Here is a 20,771-nt window from a genome sequence, read left to right on the forward strand (position 1 = left end):
TCCTAAATTATCCTAATTTTTTTAAACAATTAAAGTGTAGCACCCTGCAAAACATTAAGTCGATGTACATACACTCCGCACATGTTCTAGGTAGTTTATATCAGTCAATATATGTACACTCTTTGCATGTTCTACCTATTTATGTCAGTTGATGTGTGTACACTCCTTGCATTTTCTATCTGTTTAAGTCAGTTGATGTAAGTACACTTCTTGCATGTTCTACCTGTTTAAGATCTAAAGAACATTTTTAGGTGATAGCTCTGTATTTCTATTTGGGCTACAAAAACATAATTTTCTGCAAAGTCAACAATAGTGATGTTTAGTTGATTCATATTCTATTTTCATTGATAAATAGAAAACTCCGATTGAGAGTAGGTAATGAAAGTTGAGCATAGAGCTTTTCAAAACAAGATAATAATAGTTCAATCAAACTTGGAACTGTCAAATTCAATAGAGCTGCATGATCTGTAGTTTACCATTGCTTGTAGTTAATCTCAAAGTTATCTTCATATTCTCCAAAAATCTCATGCATAAAGGTGAGTATTTATCAAGGCACTGATAATTGAGCAGTTTCTTTGAGTTTCTGGATTGTTTTCTTTATACATATAACATAAAAATATATATTTCTTTTAAATTACACTAAAGTAGTTCTTTTGATGTTTACTTTTTTTTTCCCCAGCATTCTTCAACAAAACTACCATAAAAATTTCAACAAAATCTTTTACATCTTTAGGTAAAACTTTACCTTATTCTTTTATAAAGGTAAAGTTTTACTGAGATTTTTATTAATGAATTTCTGCTATTATTATAATTATTATCATTTTTATCATTATATGTGATAAAAATATTGTTATATTATGTATAATATTTTGTTTTTACAACCCAACTGTTTGCATGTTTTAACAACCCAAATGCCTCAAAAATGCTCAGAAAAAAATAAAAAATAATAATAATGAAAAAAAAAAAAAAAAATTACTTATCTAAAAAAAGAAAATCTCAAAGAAAGAGAAAATGTAAAAGGCTAAACTTAAAAAGTTATTTGAAAAAAAAAAAAATTTATATTTAATTTTTTAAAATGTAATTTAAAAAGATTTTTATAACCTATTTTGTTTTTCAAAAATTAAAAAAAAAACATTTTTATATTAAGCAAAATGCTTTTTGATGAATGTTTACTTATTACTTTATACCTTACATAATATTAAAAAAAAGCTGTGCCAGTTCATTAGTTGCGATCTTACATTTTAGATTGCCATCTATTAGACTGTTTCTGAAATTTTTTAATTCTTAATTAATTATCTCATCAAGAAAGGTAAATAATTTCTCATTATAAAATAAGATTTTATTTATAATAATATACATTATTTATTTTATATTGTGTAGTTTTCAAAAGACTTGATTTTTTGCAATATCTTATTACATTAGGAACAAGCCCTTTGTGCATGCCAAGCTGGGTTAAGGTCTGTCCACAAGATCAGCCTATAAGGAACCATCACTCCATCAGACCAAGACTATTAAATATTAATTTATTTGTAGTTATTATTAAACTATCGTTTTAGATTGATATGGAAATTGACCCGGCATTGCAAACATTGCCTATAGTCCTTACCCCTAGTTTATCTGGCAATCTGGAGAGTAAGAATATAGTTAAACAAAAATCATCCATCATATTTGGTCTAGGGAACAAGATAACTCATGATGATGCAAAAATAACTGGCTCCCGTCTTCCAACTTCTTTTCAAGTGTTGCGTTGCGTCATGTATCACTTTAATAAAGGTGCAAGTGATAATCAAACCAGATGGGAGTCTGCAAAACTTGTCTTGGTAAAATTGAAGGTCTTCTATGAAAAGTCTAATATTCCAATTATCAGCGATCTTAAAGCATGTAAGAAGATCATTAAACTTCTTGATGACAGTGCCAAGATACAGGCAATGCCTTTGTAACATAGATCCACTCCCAGTTGTATAAAGAAGGAGATGGAATGCATGTTAGCAAAGACATTTCCTCAATGGCAAGCGAATGTGGAACTGCTTGTAAAAAATTCAGAAGAAATGCTGTTCCTGCAGTCAATGAAGACTAATTGTTTGGCCTCCTTTGGTCCATGCAACAAAGTGCCGGCTGGTAAACTTCAGTATCGTTTTTGTCTCACGACAATGTGAGGCAAAAAAAGATGAGAAAATATCCAGCTCTCTGACAACTATTACTGAAGTGGCAGCAGCAAACACGACCAAGGCTTGTTGCACTAGCAACTTGCTTAAAAATGACACTCGCACAGCAGGCGATTTACAACGATGCTGGTGTAGATAAGATGCAGGAAGCAGGTGGCAATTCAACAAAGGTTTCTGCATTGTTTTCATATGCAGATAAATCTAGGTGTAAAATTTGGAGGAATATTGCAGCATCTTTCATGAATTGTTCCTAGATTTACAACTCTGTACTGGGATTCTAAACTAATGTCATCTTTGTTGAATAGGAATTTTTGAGAGCAGCGTCTCTCTGTTCTTGTTAGAACTGCTAATGAATTAAAGCTGTTTGGCGTTCCAGCATATAAACTAGGAGCTGATAGAAAATCGGGTGACATTGTCGCAGATTTGACAGTCAACCTGTTGAAGTCATGGAACTGCAACGACTATCGTCAGCATAGCATTTGACACAACTGCATCAAACTCAGGGCATGTCACTGCAGCTTGTGTGACCATTCAGCAATGCTTGGGTCAATGTCTTCTTTGAATGCTTGTTGTCACCATGTTAGAAAAACAATCTTAGCACATGTATTTTCCAACCTCCAGGTAGAGGTTTCTAAGTCACCAGAGGTCACTCTGTTTACAAAACTTCGTAAAAACTTTATGCTGCTCCAATTGCATCCAGCTGATCAACTGTGGAGGTTTAAGTCCACCTCCTTCAGTAAAAGCGCTAAAACATTCACTGACTGTTGTAGAGAAGATGTTATGAAGCTTGCTCATTCTGAACTAAATTATCGTAGAGACAACTATCTGGAATTCGTTGAATTATGTACTGTTTTTCTTGATTGTGAAAAAGAAAGATACATCTTTATATTTAAGTGACTCGGAGGGCTACATAAAGCCAAATGGGCGGCAAAGCTGATCTACTCAATTAAAATTCGGCTATTTAAAGATCAGATTCGTGATCTTCCACTTGGCACAATAACCACAAAAGCACAAACTACCAAAGTGAGAGATTTTGTCAACTTTGCTACCCTGATATATAGTGTCTGGTGGATGTCATGTAGTTTTGCTGCAGATGCGTCATGGAATGATCCTATGTTTTTTTAATTGGTGTTAATGTATGCAGAATTACACCTCAAGATAGCAGAAAGTGAGAGCATTTAAGTGATACTTGTGGTACTTAACTAATGGAATGTTGCTGCTTGCATTTTGGAGCATTAAAGTTCCACCAACAGAATGGTGAGCTCTTGCTTGTTGTCTTCTGGCCTGATACTATTGCACTCCAACCACAGCACCAACTCGGCACAGGATTAAGGAAGCCTAATTTTCCTGAATCAAATATGTTATTGATAACGCTTGCTGATCTTGTGGGAGTTGATTCGTGGTTCATGTTTCACAGCCTACAGTTCAATCCAGAGTTTCTGACCGATGAAGTTGCAGACTGGCCAAATTGTACTCTGTATCAGATTTTGATGATCAATATTCGAGCACTGAATGTGGTAAATGACAGTGCAGAAAGAGGGTTTAAGCTCAGCTCTGACTTCTTAACTACAGCCAATTGTGAAGAGCATTATCAAAATGTTTTCCAAGTTGTCAAGAAGGACTGAAACAGACAACCAGAAATTTGAAAACGTAAGAAATGAGCTGGAATAAATGTTAAGACTTTCTATTTTTAAATATTCTTAGCATTGCTGTTCTTTTGTTTAACTATTATTTGTTATACTAGGTGTTGTAGGTCAAATGTATGAACCTTAGTTGCTTTAATTAATGTAGTTTTATTAAATACCAGTTAACATTAAATATAGCAAATTTTCTGAATATATGCAAAACTTTATTTGCTTGGCGGACCACCTAGATAATGTTCAAACATTCTAAAATTGAACCAGAAATAATGTTTTAGTAAATAAAAAAAAATTAAATTTGGGACAAACAATTGTGACTAATTTCTCAAAATGTATGTGTGTGTGTGTGTGTGTGTGTGTGTGTGTGTGTGTGTGTGTGTGTGTGTGTGTGTGTGTGTGTGTATATATATAGACAGACACGCACACACAAAGAGCTTTGATACATATTTATATAGTTACTTTTACTATTATCATCATTGTATAAATAATAAAATAAATATAATGAAGTAAAAAAAATAATAATAAAATACAACAAAATGCTTTGAAAAAACATAATTATTATAAATTAAATGAATACAAAAATAAACCAGTCAAGAATAATATAACTATACTATAATATTAAGCTATACTATTATATATTATAATAAAATAAAGTAAATAAAGTAATCAAATAATAAGTTGGTAGCTAAAGTAAATATAATTAGAAAAATTATTTAATAAATACAAGGATAACAAAAAAAAAAAAAAAAGAAGTTATAAATAAATTTCTTTTTCCTTATTCAATAAATCAATCTTTTCTTTTTCTTTTGATATATATATACACACACACACACACACACACACACACACACACACACACACACACACACACACACACACACACACACACACAATGGTGTCGGAAGGTTAAGAAAGTTAAAGGCTGAAATGAAAATTAAGGGAGGCTTGAATCACCCCCTCTGCCCCTCCTTCCCTGTTACTACGCCAGTGTATATTTTTTTCTTTTTTAGTTAATAAACTTCATTTCTTATGCTTTTAAATTTAACAATTATTTTAATAAAATAAAGCTATCATTTTTAAAATTTTCATATTGTTTTGCTTCATTTGAAACCCAACATGAAACACTTTTAAAGAATTTTTTTTGTGATAATATTAGGAACTCGTTGTATGTTCAAAGGTTTTGGGGGACCCTTAAAAATATTTTTTATTCAAAATTGTTTAAAACCAGTGGTTTTTTATCACATAGGACACATTAAGGGGGCGCCAGCTTTTATTTTTCAAAAATATTGTTTTTGGAAAACCCTAGCATGTACAATATATTCTATATTGTTTTTGATGTTTTGTTATTTATTCCATGAAGGAATATTTTGTTTAGTATATAACATCTTTGTTCCTAATAATCCTTATTTTTTACAAAATATTTTGTTATTCAAGACCAAATCTTTCTAAATATTAGGAAAATTTCTTCTATTTTTTTAGAATTTTTTTTTACCTTGGTAGTGGTATCCCTAATATAAAGGTAGTAAAAGTTAACATTTGGTTGTAAATTTTTCCATCTAATTTTTTCAGTCTTCCTTTTAAGAAAAATGACAAGTATTTGTAAAAATTAAAAAAAAAATTCAACAAATTTACAAATTAAAGCGGAAAAATTCAACAAATTTACAATTAAAGCGAAAGTTTCATAAACCTTTAATAAAATAAGATGATTTTTTAATCATCCTTATATGTAGTAATCATCAATATATGTTGGTGGAATATTATGATTTTTAGAGATTAAAGTTTTTTCTAAGACACGCAAGTTTTAGTGCAAGAGTTCAAGTTTTACTTGAACTCTTGCACTGATGAAGTTAATGATGGCATAAACTTTTTTAGGTAGTGTAAATTGATATTGAAGGAAGGTGGTTTCAACCTTCGAAAATTTGAATCAAACTCTAAGGTATTAGAAGATGTCTATTGTGAAAGTGACTTTACACCTAAACCTGAAACTAAAGTCCTTGGTGTTTCCTGGGACAAACAAAAAAATATTTTAATTTTTTACTTTAAAGATTTAATGAAGATGGCAGTTGATATTCCGAAGAAAAAAGAAGTTCTTAAATTTGTTGCAAATATTTATGATCCATTAGGACTTATAAATCCAGTGGTAGTCAAATTAAAAATATTGTTCCAAAATAAAAAACCTAAAATTTTTTTTTTTTTATGTTAAAGTTTAGAAGTTTAGTATTATATATTAAAGTATAGAAGTTTAGAGATTTCATTCTCCAAATTGGGTTGCCTTAACCATAACTAAGGGTTTTGTCTGCTCAAAAAACAAAACTAAAATAAAGATGTGCCTGGCTACACACTGACATTCTGGAAAATTTACTTTTACCATATGTAAACTCATTATATGGAAAAAACTAATTTAAGACAAACAAAAGAAAACTTGAAACCTTTTTGTTGAACAAATTTTCAAAGTGCATTTTTACTTATTATGATTATATTAAATGAATTTTTAAATGATGTAAGCAATGTAAATTTTTATTTAATTATTTTTACTTTTCTTATAAGTTATATTTGTAATATTTTTAGCTTTATAGATCATTGTTAGATGATGAGAATGATTCATTAAAGCAAAACTCAAGTATATTGCAAGTAAATTAGATTTTTGTTTTTTAGTACCTTTTTACTGTTTTATAAATAAAAATAAATATTGCATGCTCAGCCCTTAGAATTAGGGTCAGCATTTGGCATTGTCGACCTAACTGCCGACCATAAAGTGTTTGAGGTCGGCAAACAATTGCCAACCTTGTTTCTAAGTTTTATGGAAAGATCTTTGTATCAAATTTTTTTTTTTGCAGACCTGATGCGGACCTCTAAAAGATTGAGTTTGGCTAATTATTGCGGACCTCATTTTTCCTAATTCCGAGGGTTGCATGCATAATGCAAATGCCAAAAAATCCACTATTTTTATTCAAATATTACAAAATATTTTGTGGAGAAAATGCAAAAATATTCAAAATATTTTGTAAAGAAAATCCTCTAAATTAGATGAAAAAAACAAAGTACTTACAGTGTATGATTAAAAAAGTACTTACAGTGCATGATTATAAAACTTTTATTTTTTTTTATCTTTATAATTTTATTTGAAGCAATCAAAGTTTTCAAAATAGTTTTCACAATATTTTAGAACTAAATCTATGCATTAGTGACAATTTTTACTTATTTTTGCAACAATATATAATGAGATTGTAGCAAATATTCAGTATAAAAATTAATTGAATGTATTTATTTTCTGTAATGTCTACCATTAAAGAATTTAATTTTTTAGAAAAGTAGAACTAATGTCTAAATATAAAAGTAAATTTCAAGACATGAGGCTTATAAAAGAAGTTGCTTCTTTGGAATCAGCATTAAATGCTGGTTGCAAAGAAGGTAAAATTTTGTAAAGTTTGTTGGAAGTGCGGTATTGGTGTAGTCGAAATTGGTGCGGTATTGGTGTAGTGCGGAATTGGTGTAGTGGTCATGCAGTAGTGGTGTAGTTGTAAAGCACTCGCTTCATAAGCGAGAGGTTCCGAGTTCAATCCCCACCACGTCCCTGGTAGTACTGGACTCAACTTATTTCTCCGCACAGCGGCCTTTTTTGTCAGGGTTTGTGTTTCGAAGTTATAGAGTTGAGAGAGGGTTATAACCACTATTAAGTAGCCTCCTCATTTAGTGGCCTTCTCGGCCTTGAGGAGGTGAATAACACACAAAAAAAAGTCCTTCAGCATTGCAAACAGTAGTGGAATAGAGAGTATAAAGCACCATACTAAAGAGAAGAAGCATGTAAAAAGATGTCTATTTGATAGCAGTGAGATAAAAAGCTATCTGAATTAACTAATTCACAAGAACAGAAAGCAACTCAAAAGCAAAGAAATTTGTTTGATATGATGTAAATTGATCAAATATTAAATGTGTAGGTAATTTGGTCAGTAGAAGTTTTTAAATGTAAATATTTGTATTGTTCTTCAAAATCAAAATGTTTTTCCAAATTAAATTGATTCTAAAGAAGAAAATTGCTCAAAATTTCACAATTTGAAATGTTTAACAAAAGTATTCGGAATAATCATTTTTGAAATATGGAATGTTTCAATGTTGATTCTTTAGTGAAACAAAGATTCGATTTCAATATTATCAAGAATCTTTTCAGATCCTTAGCCTTTTCAAAACACTATCATCAAAATTATTTTTCTTTAAGATCTGATAATCACTAAACTCCTTATACAGTTCATCAGGTTTGGTACTATTCATCAAGTATGGAACTGGTCATAAAAATATTAAACTTGCTCCTACTTGCATTTTTCACGGTCTTAAACATCCACCTTGACAGTTAAAAATTCAATCCTCTTTAAGAGAAAATTTGCTCTTAATATATTTAAGAGACGGCTTAAAAGAATAGTGAGCAGATCATGAAATTCTTTATATTGTTTTTGTGAAATATCTCCTGTTTCAAAGAGTTGCCTGAGTATTTGTTTTGTTACAACTCCAAGATATCCTAAGTATCAATATAGTTTTCTGAATCTTTTCTAACACTGATGAAATGTTCTTCAGTTTGTTTAGTAGAATATTGCGCTTAACCAGCTTTTTCCTTAGACTTTCCATAGACAATTTTAGACAATGAACTGTTTGCTCTTCTCGTTGCAATAGTAGATTAAAATGTAAAAACAAATGTAAAAACTTTGCCAGGTAATGGCAAAGTTAGAAAAAGCATTGCTGGTTTAAGAACTGGATTTTAAATTTTGTCATATAAACGCTTAAATTTTTCATCAGCAAAATTTTCACTCAAAAAAATTAAGCTTTAAAGCTTATATACTTGACACTTAAGATATTTTTCTAAAGAAATACATTTCTTTAAAGAAAGCTAGTTAATGGATGTTTTAGAACCACTTGATATTCTTGATTACAAAATTCAAAGTACTCTCTCAATTCACTCTTTCATTTTGCACTCTTATCAAACCAATAGTACAAGTCTATCATAATATTTTGCGATATTTAGTCTAGTATACTCACAAAAATAAAAGTGTGCAAGATGATAAAGGCAGCCAGCAATAAAATTAATTTTTTTTTCTTAAAATCTTGATAAAACAGAATTTCTTTTTCTAATCATAAAGTTTGTATTATTAACACTTTGCCTTATGCAATTTTCCCAAGGAATTTCATAATCTTTCAATTTTTTTTTTCTAAAGTAGAAAGATAACAGCAGCCTTTGTGCAATCAACTCTAGATGTTAAGTGCATAATAAAGGAATAACATTTTGTTTTTGATTGGTCAGCATCAAATATTTTCATACATATAGGGTTCATTTCATCAATGCCTGAGTCATTCGATCCATCTGTGCCTAAGAAATATGGATGGGTTTTACAATGTTATTTTGACAATGTGGATCAAACAACTCTTTTATAATAGCCTTTATTTTTATTTTACTTGCTGCATACCTCTTAGCAATTTTGCTGTCTGGGAAAACCTCTTTAAAAAGAGATGTAAGCTGATTGGAGATGGCTGAATAAATGTTGCGCTGAACCAAAAAATTTGTTATCATGACTTTAGTAATAAGTACTTGCTTATTTAATTTTGTGTTTTAAAAATGATAATCAAAGCAGTTTGCTTTTTAATAGTTTTTTTCACAATGATCAAATAGATCTTTAACTCCTTGATGATGACGAGTTAATTTTTTAACATATGGAACACAGTAAAATTTGTAAATATTACGATAATATATAAATATTACCTCTAACAGCCTTAATAGGGTAATCTGCGCATCATGTTAAGCTAAATTTGTTCTTATTTTTTTGCTTTGTTGACATTTTTAAAAATTCAGGTTTAATTTATTAACAAAACCATATTTAAAGCTAAAAAAAAAAACAATATTTAAAGCATGAGATAAAAAAAAATGAGAAAGGAAAATCTTTTCAAAAGTATTCAAAATTACTTTAATTTTTATTTAAAGTTAACAAGTTAAAAAATATAAAAATACTTTTTTAAAAATTTTTTCTAAAAAATAGTTGTACATTACTGCAGACGGTGCCCATTAATTTCTGCACAATTGTTATTGCCATTTTCTCACTTATGGTTGGCCATGCCTTCAGCAATTCTTAAACTGTATTAGTAGTCTTGTCAGTTTTATGCGAATATCCTTTTTCAATACCACAATATTTTTTGATAGGCCGGAATTGTGGGCAATTTGGTGGATTGAGGTTTTTAGTACAAAATTAACATTTCTAAATTTATACCACTCAAAAGTTTTTTTAGTGTTATGGTGCGAAGCTAAGTCAAGCCAAAACAAACAAGGTCTAGCATGCAATCAAATAAGTGGTAAAAGTTGCTTTTGAAGGCACTCTTGAATATAAATTTCTGATGTTAAAGTTGATGACATCATAAAAGCTCTATTCTTTTTTCCACAACTACAATTTGCTTGCCATAAGAGCAATTTGTTTCCATATTTGTTCACAAGTTTATATTTATACTTGTTGCTTACACTCCCACAAACAATTGAAGTATAATAATTGTCACCAGGAAGTTGACTAAAGTTACATTTTATGTAAGCCTTGTCATCCACCAAAATGCACCCATTCATTTTTGAAAAACTTGGGTGTAAAGTTTTCATGCTCTTTTTTTTGGCAGGTCAATTTTGTTTGTCTGAAAGATTTGGGCAATTAATTGTTCGTAAAGCTCTTTATTTACTAAAATATCAGAAATTTTGTACTTTTAGTTCTTTCTTCTTGTTAGACAAACCTGGATTTCTTTCAAAAGAACGAATCTTATTTACCACTAATTTAATGTTAAAAAATTGTTTTCTTCCTGACCCTTTAGCTTGTTCGATTGGATAAAGTCTTCTTATATGGTTTTATAACCCTTCCAACAGTAGATATAGGTAAAAAGTTGAAAGTGGTTTCTTATGTTTTTTGATCTCATGCTTAATCTGTTGTTTCTGTGAGATTCATTATCAAACCATGGGTTGCAGTTAAACCTTGAGAGAGTTGGAAGGTCTGCGATGTTGCTCATTTTGCTAAAGAAATGATGCTAAACAAAATTGAATAAATTGAACAAATTTTTTTTAAAGAAACAAAATTATTTTTTTACACCTCATTATTTGATGAATTCAAGAATTTCAACTTCATGAAAAAGTCAAATGGATCTAAATATCCTTTTTTTGGATTTAAGTATCCTTTTACAATATGTAAAAGCATCTTGTTTTTACATATTGTTTGTGTCATCCCCCCAAAAAAAAATAATAATAAAAAGTTTTTTCTAAATACAATAATTGTTTAGACTCTCAGGATTGTAGTAAAGTCCTTCAAGTTTTTTCTGATGGGCCTAATTTAAATTTAGCATTTTTTAAATTCTGGTAAATAAAAGTTTTAAAATCTGAAAATAAAAGCAGGAAGAAAGATTTAGTTGATCTTTTATTTGATATTGGGACATGTAGTCTCTATACCCTTCATCGTTCTTTCAAAACTGGAGAAGAGGCTACTCACTGGAATATTAGGAAGTTATCTTTTTCTATTTATAAAAAATTTGATTGTCTCCTTCTTACAGAGCTGACTATAAATGTCTAACAACTGTTACTTTTTCAGAGTAATAAAGTTGTCTCTTTAGAAAAAACATTAAGCTTCAAAAAGATGCTGATTACTTTGCATTTGAGGCAAAAAAAAGAACAATGAAAAAATCTTATTCAAGTGTTATGCCTTAAAAAGAGTTACAATTGACAAAGAGTGAATTGAAATGCCAAAATGCAAGTTTGATAAAATTTACAAATTAGCCTGCAAAAAAAATGCTTTAAAATTTAAGCAAAATTTTGTCTGAAATCCTCAAATATCCAGTTTTTCTTATAAATTTTGTGTGGCCATCCTGTTATGTACAAATTATTTAACTATGAAACATTTGACAACAAACATTTTCTAAACTATTAACCTTATAAAAATACCACCTGTCTTTATCTTAAAGTACTAAAATCTCAAAATTATTTAAAATAATTTATATCCTGTCATCAAGGTATATTTTAAAAGTTCAAAATAAATTATTATTATTATTTAAGTAGTTTTTGATTTTGATTTATTACCTTTTTTGCATTTGATATTTATTTGTTAGAATTAGTCTAAGTTATTCCTCAAAATTTACTCAGTTATAACTCAGAAATTAATCTTATTACTTGCAATTTAAATAATATACAAATTATCAAAAGTTTCTACACTAAAAAAATTGTCTGAGACATATCTTTCTAATAATTTTTTTTTATTTGCATCATTAAAGTGTATTATACATAAAGTTTGAACATTATGAAGTGTTATACAAAATTGTAGCATTATGGATTGTTACACACAAAATTTGTAGCATTATGGTGTGTTATACACAAGGTTTGTAGCAATATGGTGTGTTATATACAAAATTTTTAGCATTATGGTGTGTTCTATACAAAATTTGTAGCGCTATGTTGTGTTACATACAAAATTTGTAGCATTATGGTGTGTTATATACAAAATTTGTAGCATTATGTTGTGTTACATACAAAATTTGTAACATAGTGTGTTATATATTTTGAAAATTATGACTCAAAAATTAATATTTATTTCAGGACGAAAAAAATCTTCCTGTTAAGTAATGTTTTATCTTTTTTTAATCACATTTAGAATTCACTAAGTGACAACATTAACAAAACAAATGTTGATTCAAGTAATTCTATTTTTATGAAAAAAGAAGCAGAAACTGAAGGTAATTTTTAAACGTCCATTGTAATCTCTTTTCTTTATAAATGTAGAATTTTACATGATTTTAATGATGCTATGAAAGATTTTTTTTTTTGTACAGTAGGATTAGATGTATTCAACGAGTTTATGCAGCATTTTGTAAACCATCCTCATTCAGCTGATGTGTTTCAGCTCATAGAACAATATGAACAGGTTTTTATAAGCTATATGCTTGGTTTATTATTTTTGATTTTTGATTTGATATTTTTAGTTTAAGTAATTTGAATTTTGTTTTTCTAAAATTCTGACCTGCATTAATATGTTGTAATACACCACTAAGCCATAATAAATCCATTATGCCCTAATAAACCTATGCTATAAACTTATGCTATGCTATGCCCTATAAAACCTTTAACTGCTTTAATATTTCTTTAATATTTAACTGTTTTCAGATAAATTTAGTTAAAAACATTAGGATTTACAGAAAATTGTTGAATTTAAGACAAAATATAGAAAATTTATTTGTTAAATACTTAAGACGAAATGCAGAAAATTTCTTTATTAAATACTTAAAGACAAATTAGCTAGTTAAATAAACTACTCAGTACACTACTTAGTTTTTAATGATTGAAATAAAAAATCTTTTTTTTTTAAATTTAAATATTTTTTGATTCTATTTAGAATTCAGTGAAAATATTACTACTTGATAACTTGAAACTAAATAATTCTGAACTTAAAACTAAATAATTCAACAAGCAAGGCTTGCAATAATTTTTGTGCTGACAAAATCTTTTCATAATGTGATTTATTTCTTGTTTAGAAACATTTTAAAGTTTAGAAATCTTTCTATGTCATTTTTTTCTCACAGCTTCTACAATTATTATTATTATTTTTTTCATTATAAATTTCCTTAGCCTTAGCCTTTCCCATGCTTTAAAAATATAACTAAATAAATGAATTATAATATTTTATAAATATTTTCGCAATTAATTATACTTCACTGCTTTTTAAATTTTTCAAAGTAATATTTTGGCCCTAATTTTGCTTTTGTTTACAAAAATTTGATTTAATTACAGTGGATGATACTGGTTCTAAATTTTTGCACAGAATTCTCTTTAAAAAAAACAGTTAAATTTTAAATAACTGTTAAATTTGACAATTTTTTTGGTTTACATTTTGAATTAAATAATATAAAACACATTTAGTACAAATTTCATCTTATTTGTGAAAGCTTGTGAAAAGTTATATGGTTATGTGTTAGAAACTGGAAAAAAAGTTGACATTATGTATGTGTGTACATATACATGTATATATATATATATATATATATATATATATATAAATATATATATATATATATATATATATATATATATATATATATATATATATATATATATATATATATATATATATATATATACATACACATACATACATTGGCAATTTGGTTACTGCCTTACAAGATTAACCAAAACAGCAGCAACTTTACTAATGGATAATATATGCAAAGAAGTGAATAATAGACGTCTATTAGGAGCTATTTTTGTTCATCTACTGAACAAACTGCAATTGTATGGTTTAGATGAAAATGAACTTTAATTGATAGCTAATTAGGTAAATATAGTTGAAAAGAGACTTACTGAAGATTTAGAGAACGTTTCTCTATATTTCAATATTAACAAGCTTTTTGTCAATCTTAGTAAAAAAACTGAGACAATTCTCTTTGGTACAGCAACGAAACTAAATTATTATGAACTGAATTCGTGATATAAAAGAGTACTTATAAACTTCATTTTTATAAATATTCAGGCAATAAAAATACCCTTACATTGGATCGAAATTTTGATTCTTTGCACAGCTTGCAGAGTTCTAAGATTTTTAGCTAGCTAAAGACCAAACAGAAGTGTAAAAGCCATATTAGTACTTATCATACTAATGTACTTACTATACATTAGTATGATAGTTTTATTGAATTCAGTTAAATTATACCAAATTACTGCTAGAAAGACTGTCTTCTATTGAAAAAAGATCAAGCAAAATTATTGTGACAAACCTTCTCCTTCCAAAAATAGAACACCTAGTCGAAAAGGAAGCCTGTATACTTGTTTAGGTGGTGCACACCTTGTCAAATTTATGATCTATCTCATCTGTAGTACCAAAAAAATCTTTATATGAAAGCATTATATAGGCCTCATGAGTAAATTTTGAGGTGTTTTAAAATCTATTAATTTGGTCTGAGCCAGATTTTTGCATTTTAACAGGGCAATTTGAGATTTTTTGAATTCAAAATAGTTATCTTCCAATTATAGTATTTATATTATATTATAGTATTTATTAGGCCAAAGCTCTTTTATATATTTCAAGTTTCATCAATTAAACTCTTGATGTTTAGGTTGGTGACTATGTAAAAATTTTAACCCCCTTAATTTGAGGAGATTATTTCATTACATGGTCATTACTCTAAAGCGCGAAGAAAAAAATTTGATGGAACTTAAATTGTTTTCTGATGAGTGTTAATTAACTTTAGGGTAGTGTAATTTTTTTTTTTCTGAAAAAATTATTTTGTAGATAGGGTTCAAAAGAGCAAATATATTGAGGTATTTTTGTAATAATTGCTTAAAATTTTGCTTTCAAATATTATTTTCTTAAATTTTAAAAATTAGCGTTAGTATATTATTTTACTGTAGTAATTTGAGTATTACAGATTTACCTCATGTGTAAATAAAGATAAATAATTGACATCAGATTATGGTAATACATTTTTTTTTGTCAGAAATCAATTACAATGCGAAATAAAGCAAAAAGTCATAAAAACTGTAGAAGTTCTTTATGCTTATTATGCATGAGAAAAGGTGACAGATATAAACTGAGGAAAAAAAGCATGTTGTTTACTGCAAAAACTTGGTGCATTTAACTAACATGATGCTGTTGGACTGAGGTTACAGCTACAACTATTTTTTCAAACTTGGAATTGATGGCAGAGGGTCGTTTTTGAAAATTAGCCTGACTGTTATTTAGGTAACTGACAAGAGTGATGAAGCAAGTAGTTTTTTACTTTCTAATAGATTTTCATTCACACCAGCTGACACTTATCAGAATGTGGATCTCTAAGATTTTTTGACATACTGACGAAAAGATATGCAAGCTTATTGCTAATGACTCAGAAATTAACTTTGCATAATATTTTGCTAATGTAGTCCATTCAGTGTAGATCAATATGGACAAATCAGTGCTCATTTTAAATGTTATTCTGCCAATGGAACTCCATCTTCTTCTTGCAATTGTTAATCATATTTTCAAAAATCTTTCTGACTTGTAGCTGGAGCCAAAGAATGGCCAGCTGACTTGCACATTCAGCTTTAGCTGTAGCATAGTTGACACTTCGAAGGCAATGCTTGTCATATGCTTTTAAAAAACATTGACATTCTCCAATGAATGGCTGAAAAGCTTGTGCTTATGAAGTCTTATTGAAACTCTAAATCATTTCCAAGAAGTTGTTTCTTCATGTTTTGGAAAAAAAACACACGAAGAAACGCTAAAGAAAAGCTTTAGAACTGAAATTCAGAAATTCAAGATTTCTTTCCTATTTTTTGCCAATATCAGTCACACCAAGGGCTCATGCTGTCTTCTATCATGTTGAAGAATTTATGTTAAAGCATCAATCTTCACTCCAAATCTTTAGTGAACAAGCAACTAAAACATTGCATTCAAAATTCAATTTTTATTGGCAACAACACAAGCACTGCTCCAATCATTCATAATATGGAAATAATGAAATTTATGCCTTGAAGATAATATATTACAAAGTTTTTTTCAGTTTTTAATTAAAATACAAGTATATAGACAACCTTTTGATCAAATATATAGACATCTGACAATAACTTGGCCTTTTGAGTACTTTAGGTGAGATATTTTAAAATGTTTTAATTTCAGCCAAGTTAAATTTGGATTTTAATCATTAAGGTTTAGGTTGAATCTTATTTTTTTAATGTTTAAGATAATAAATTTTTGCAACAACATTTTTTAGTATTTTTACCAAAATACCCCAATATATTTGCCCTCTTAAACCCCACCTACAAAAATAATTTTATTTGAAAAAAAAAAAAGAAAAAATACGCTATCCTAAAGTAATTCAATATTCATTTTAAAAAATTTAAGCCTCTCATTTAAAAATTCCTTTCCATGTTTAAGAGTAATGACCATGTAATAAACTAAGCCCCCTCAAGTTGAGAAGGTTGTTAATTTTACATGATCACTGCTTCTAAACACCACAAATTTTGTTGATGAAATTTAAAATATATAAAAAAGTTTTAGTCTACTATAAATTAACTTTTTTTACCAAAACAATATCAAGAGGGATAAATTATTGAGGTGTTTTTTCCCTCAAGTTTCGATTGCTGTAATTTTTTTGTAAACCATCCTCATTTAATTTCATCACAAAAATATATAAAAGTTTTGAGTTTACACCATGCTTAGAAGTTAACCATTTCGAATACAAAAATTCTTAAATCCACCTGTTAAAATGCAAAAATCTGGCTTTGATAAATTTAAAAGGTTTTTATAACACCTCTAAATGTACATAAAGATGCTTCCATAGAAGGATTTTTTTAATCTTTTCAGATGTGGTTGATCATCAATTTGACATGGTGTGGGTGATGCTATAGTTTCCAAAAATACTTTGAATTGCTACAACATGATAACTACACAAAAAATAACAAGTATCTTTAAGAATATCTTATGTAAAACTTTTGCAAAAAGTTATTTTATTTTACACTGGGGTAATTCCATGTCAAATCATCCAGGTCATGTCACCCCATGTTTGGGATTTTGCTAATTTTTTTATATGTTATAGGGTTTATGAAAATTAAGAAAATTTGAAATTTGGAACCTCCAACCCCTTACGGTTCTTGAGATATTCAGGTTTCAATTTTCTTATTTATGCTGACTCAGCATTTTTTGCAAAATGTATTTTTGTCATTAAATAGCAATAATTAATGGACGAAATAAGGTATCATTCTGAAATTTGGTACATAGACAATCTTCCATATGGCGGATACAAATATTAGATTAAAAAAATTTTTAGACCACGTTAAGTATATGTAAATGGAATAATGGCATTTATTTTGGGGTATTTTGACGGTCAAATTTGTGATGTCACCTTGATAATTTTTTTTTAGGCATTAATATAACTTACAATATAGGTATCAAACTTCACTATTAATTAAAAATATATTATTGCATTTTTTGACTTTTCTAAATTCAGTCTTTCAAGCAAAGCTTATATAAATGCTGAGTCAGCATAAAATTTATTGCTAACTTATTAATGAAAAAATTAGCTATATCTTAATATTTGGTTGTAAAAAGTCATTTTCAAAGTCATTTTGAAGGCAATAATAGATGTATATAAATATAAATTCTAAATTTTTTGTACCTGGGGTAGGCCCCCCCCCCCCGCCCTCCCAAAAAAAAACGAAAATTTTCCTAATTTTGTAAAAAGTTTTTTTAAGTCATTTTGAGGGCAATGATAAATGTATACGTATTTATAAATATTTGGTACCTGAGGGAGGCTTCCCTTCCCCCTCCCCCATTTTTATTTTATTGCTTCTGTTTAGACTTCATTCTGTAAATATTAGTTTACTGTTACTTTGCAGGAGTTTTATATTTGCTTAACTAATTAAAGAATGTTATGAATGATACTATATGATTGGTAAATAAAATAAAATTTAATTACCTTTTAATCATATATATAAGGAAGTCATATAATATGACACATCCTAACAAATAATTTGTAATAAGAGTTTTCTATAAACCAAATAATGTTCATGGTATTTCTAAATAAATTTATTTAGTAAAATATATAAAAATCAGATTTTTCGAATAGATTAAAAACTTTAAATGATGGAAAAGTGTTCTATTGGATTAGAATGTAATGTTGACTGCCACAAGCAAGGTTAAACAAAAATTTTGTGTTGTAAATATTAGTTTCCTATTACTTTGCAGCAATTTTATATTTACTTAACTAATTAATGAATGTTATAAATTATACTAAATGATTGGTAAATAAAATAAAATTTAATTACCTATTAATCATATATATATAAGAAAGTCATATAATATGACATCCTAACAAATAATTTGTATAAATAGTTTTCCATAAACTAAATAATGTGAATGGTATTTCTAAAAAAATTTATTTAGTAAAATTTTTCAAAATCAGATTTTTATAGATGAATAGATTAAAAAGTTTAAATTATGGAAAAGTGTTCTATAGGATTAGAATGTAATATTGATTGCCACAAGCAAGGTTTAACAAGAAGACAAGGTCTTTTAGATCTATCAGCGTTTTCAAGTGTTGAAAAACAAGAGTTATTATGGAGAGCTGGTTTATTTGATTGTGAAAAATTGTTTACAACAGTTTGCTATTATCATAGAGAATACTTTGGAGCTGCATTTGAAAGAAAATTTCAGAAATGCTGTAATCTATATAAAAAACATGGAAATCGAAAGAAAAATGTGAAAGGTAATTTTTATACTATTTTGATGAAACAGTTTATTATTTTGAATAAAATAGTAATTAAATAAATTTAAAAAAAATTAGGTACATTTATAAAGTAACAATTACACTCATTTGTTCTTTACAATGATGGTGAGTTGATATTAGTTTTTAGAAATGATTGTTTCCTTTTTTTCATAGGAAATGTGAAGATATCGCTATCAATGGCAATAATTCTAAAAACACAAAACATTGCTGCTGTACCTAGGTGGAAATTATGCAGTAGTTGTTACAAAAGGGTACATTGTATAAATAAAGAATTAAAATCAATTGATCAATGCTATAGTAGGATTGAGCCTGAACAAGAACAACGTTCATCTCTCAATGAAAGTCTTGGATCTATAGGTGTGTCACCTATTAAGCTTAAATCAATTCCAAAACACCAACGATTACCAGCTGCCAAAAGAAAATTTGATCAAATAACTGGAGCAACAGCAAACAAAATCAAAAAAGTTTATGATATTGATCCTATGATTACATTGACACCATCTTGTACACCATTAAGTTCTTCAATTGATAACCAAATTGACGATCTATACTCACTTTTAAATGAATTGAAAGATAAGATAAAAAATGTGACATCATGCTCCGCAAAAATTCAGATATTAACACTAACTCCAGAATCATGGTCACTCGCAAAGTCTGCAGAATTTTTTAATGTATCTAATTACCTAGTACGAGAAGCTAGAAAAGCTAAAAAAACATGGAATTTTGCATAAACCATCATTAAAAAAAGGAAAGTCGCTTTCCCACGCAACCATTGATCTTCTTCATAGCTTTTATCAAAGTGACGAGTACACACGAATGCTGCCTGGAAAAAAAGATTTTGTCAGTATAGTGTACAGGCAACACATGCAAAAAAGACTAATATTGATTAATTTAAAGGAACTATATGTAGCATTTAAATTCCAACATTCTAACTTAAACGTCGGATTTTCTAAGTTTTGCAGCCTTTGCCCTAGATGGTGTATAACCACAAACTCATCTGGCACCCACTGTGTTTGTGTCTGTACCTATCATCAGAATGTTAAGTTGTTAACTGATGCTCTTAAAATTGACAAAGACTATAGAGATTTGATGGAAATGATTGTTTGCAATAGAGATAATGTAGAGTGCATGTTACATCGATGTCCGTTATGCCCTGGTATTGCTGCTTTAAAAGAATTCTTAACAGCAAAGTTTGACAACAACGATAAAGAAATAACAATTAACCAATGGCAGCATACAGATAGAACTACGCTGATCAATCAAAAAATTAATAATTAAGATGTTATCGACCTTATATGCAATAAAATAGATAAATTAACATCTCATTCACTTATAGCTAAAAGTCAAGCCAAGTACCTCAAAGACTGTAAAGAGTTATTAAGTCAAAATGAGTGTATAGTATTGGGTGACTTTGCAGAGAACTTCCAATTTATTGTTCAGGATGAGGTGCAAAGTTACCATTGGAATAAACCAAAATGTACACTTCACCCTATTATTATTTACTATAAATCAAATGATAAACTACTATTAAAGTCATTTTGCATCCTTTCTGATGACGCTGAGCATGATGTATACTTTGTATATAAAATACAACAGCTCATTACCAATTACATTAAGGCAAACATTCTACAGATTAGTAATATTAAATACTTCACTGATGGATGTGCAGCACAATATAAAAACTTTAAAAACTTTATTAATCTTTGTCATCACAAAGAAG

The 20,771-nt window shown here is 28.4% G+C and overlaps 1 protein-coding gene across 2 annotated transcripts in view; it reads left to right on the forward strand.

Moving 5' to 3' along the window:
• LOC100208231 (nuclear pore complex protein Nup107) overlaps positions 1 to 20,771 on the forward strand; it is a 108,590-nt gene that overhangs the window by 16,063 nt on the left and 71,756 nt on the right. The window contains exons 5-7 of one of the 2 annotated variants that reach the window (XM_065793800.1): positions 6,374 to 6,436; positions 12,451 to 12,532; positions 12,629 to 12,720. In XM_065793800.1, the coding sequence (XP_065649872.1) occupies positions 6,374 to 6,436; positions 12,451 to 12,532; positions 12,629 to 12,720 (237 nt within the window). The remainder of the gene's footprint in view (positions 1 to 6,373; positions 6,437 to 12,450; positions 12,533 to 12,628; positions 12,721 to 20,771) is intronic. The other variant, XM_065793801.1, reaches the window with a different exon arrangement.

The sequence above is a fragment of the Hydra vulgaris genome, chromosome 03 (assembly GCF_038396675.1).
Source record: "Hydra vulgaris chromosome 03, alternate assembly HydraT2T_AEP".
NCBI lineage: Eukaryota > Metazoa > Cnidaria > Hydrozoa > Anthoathecata > Hydridae > Hydra > Hydra vulgaris.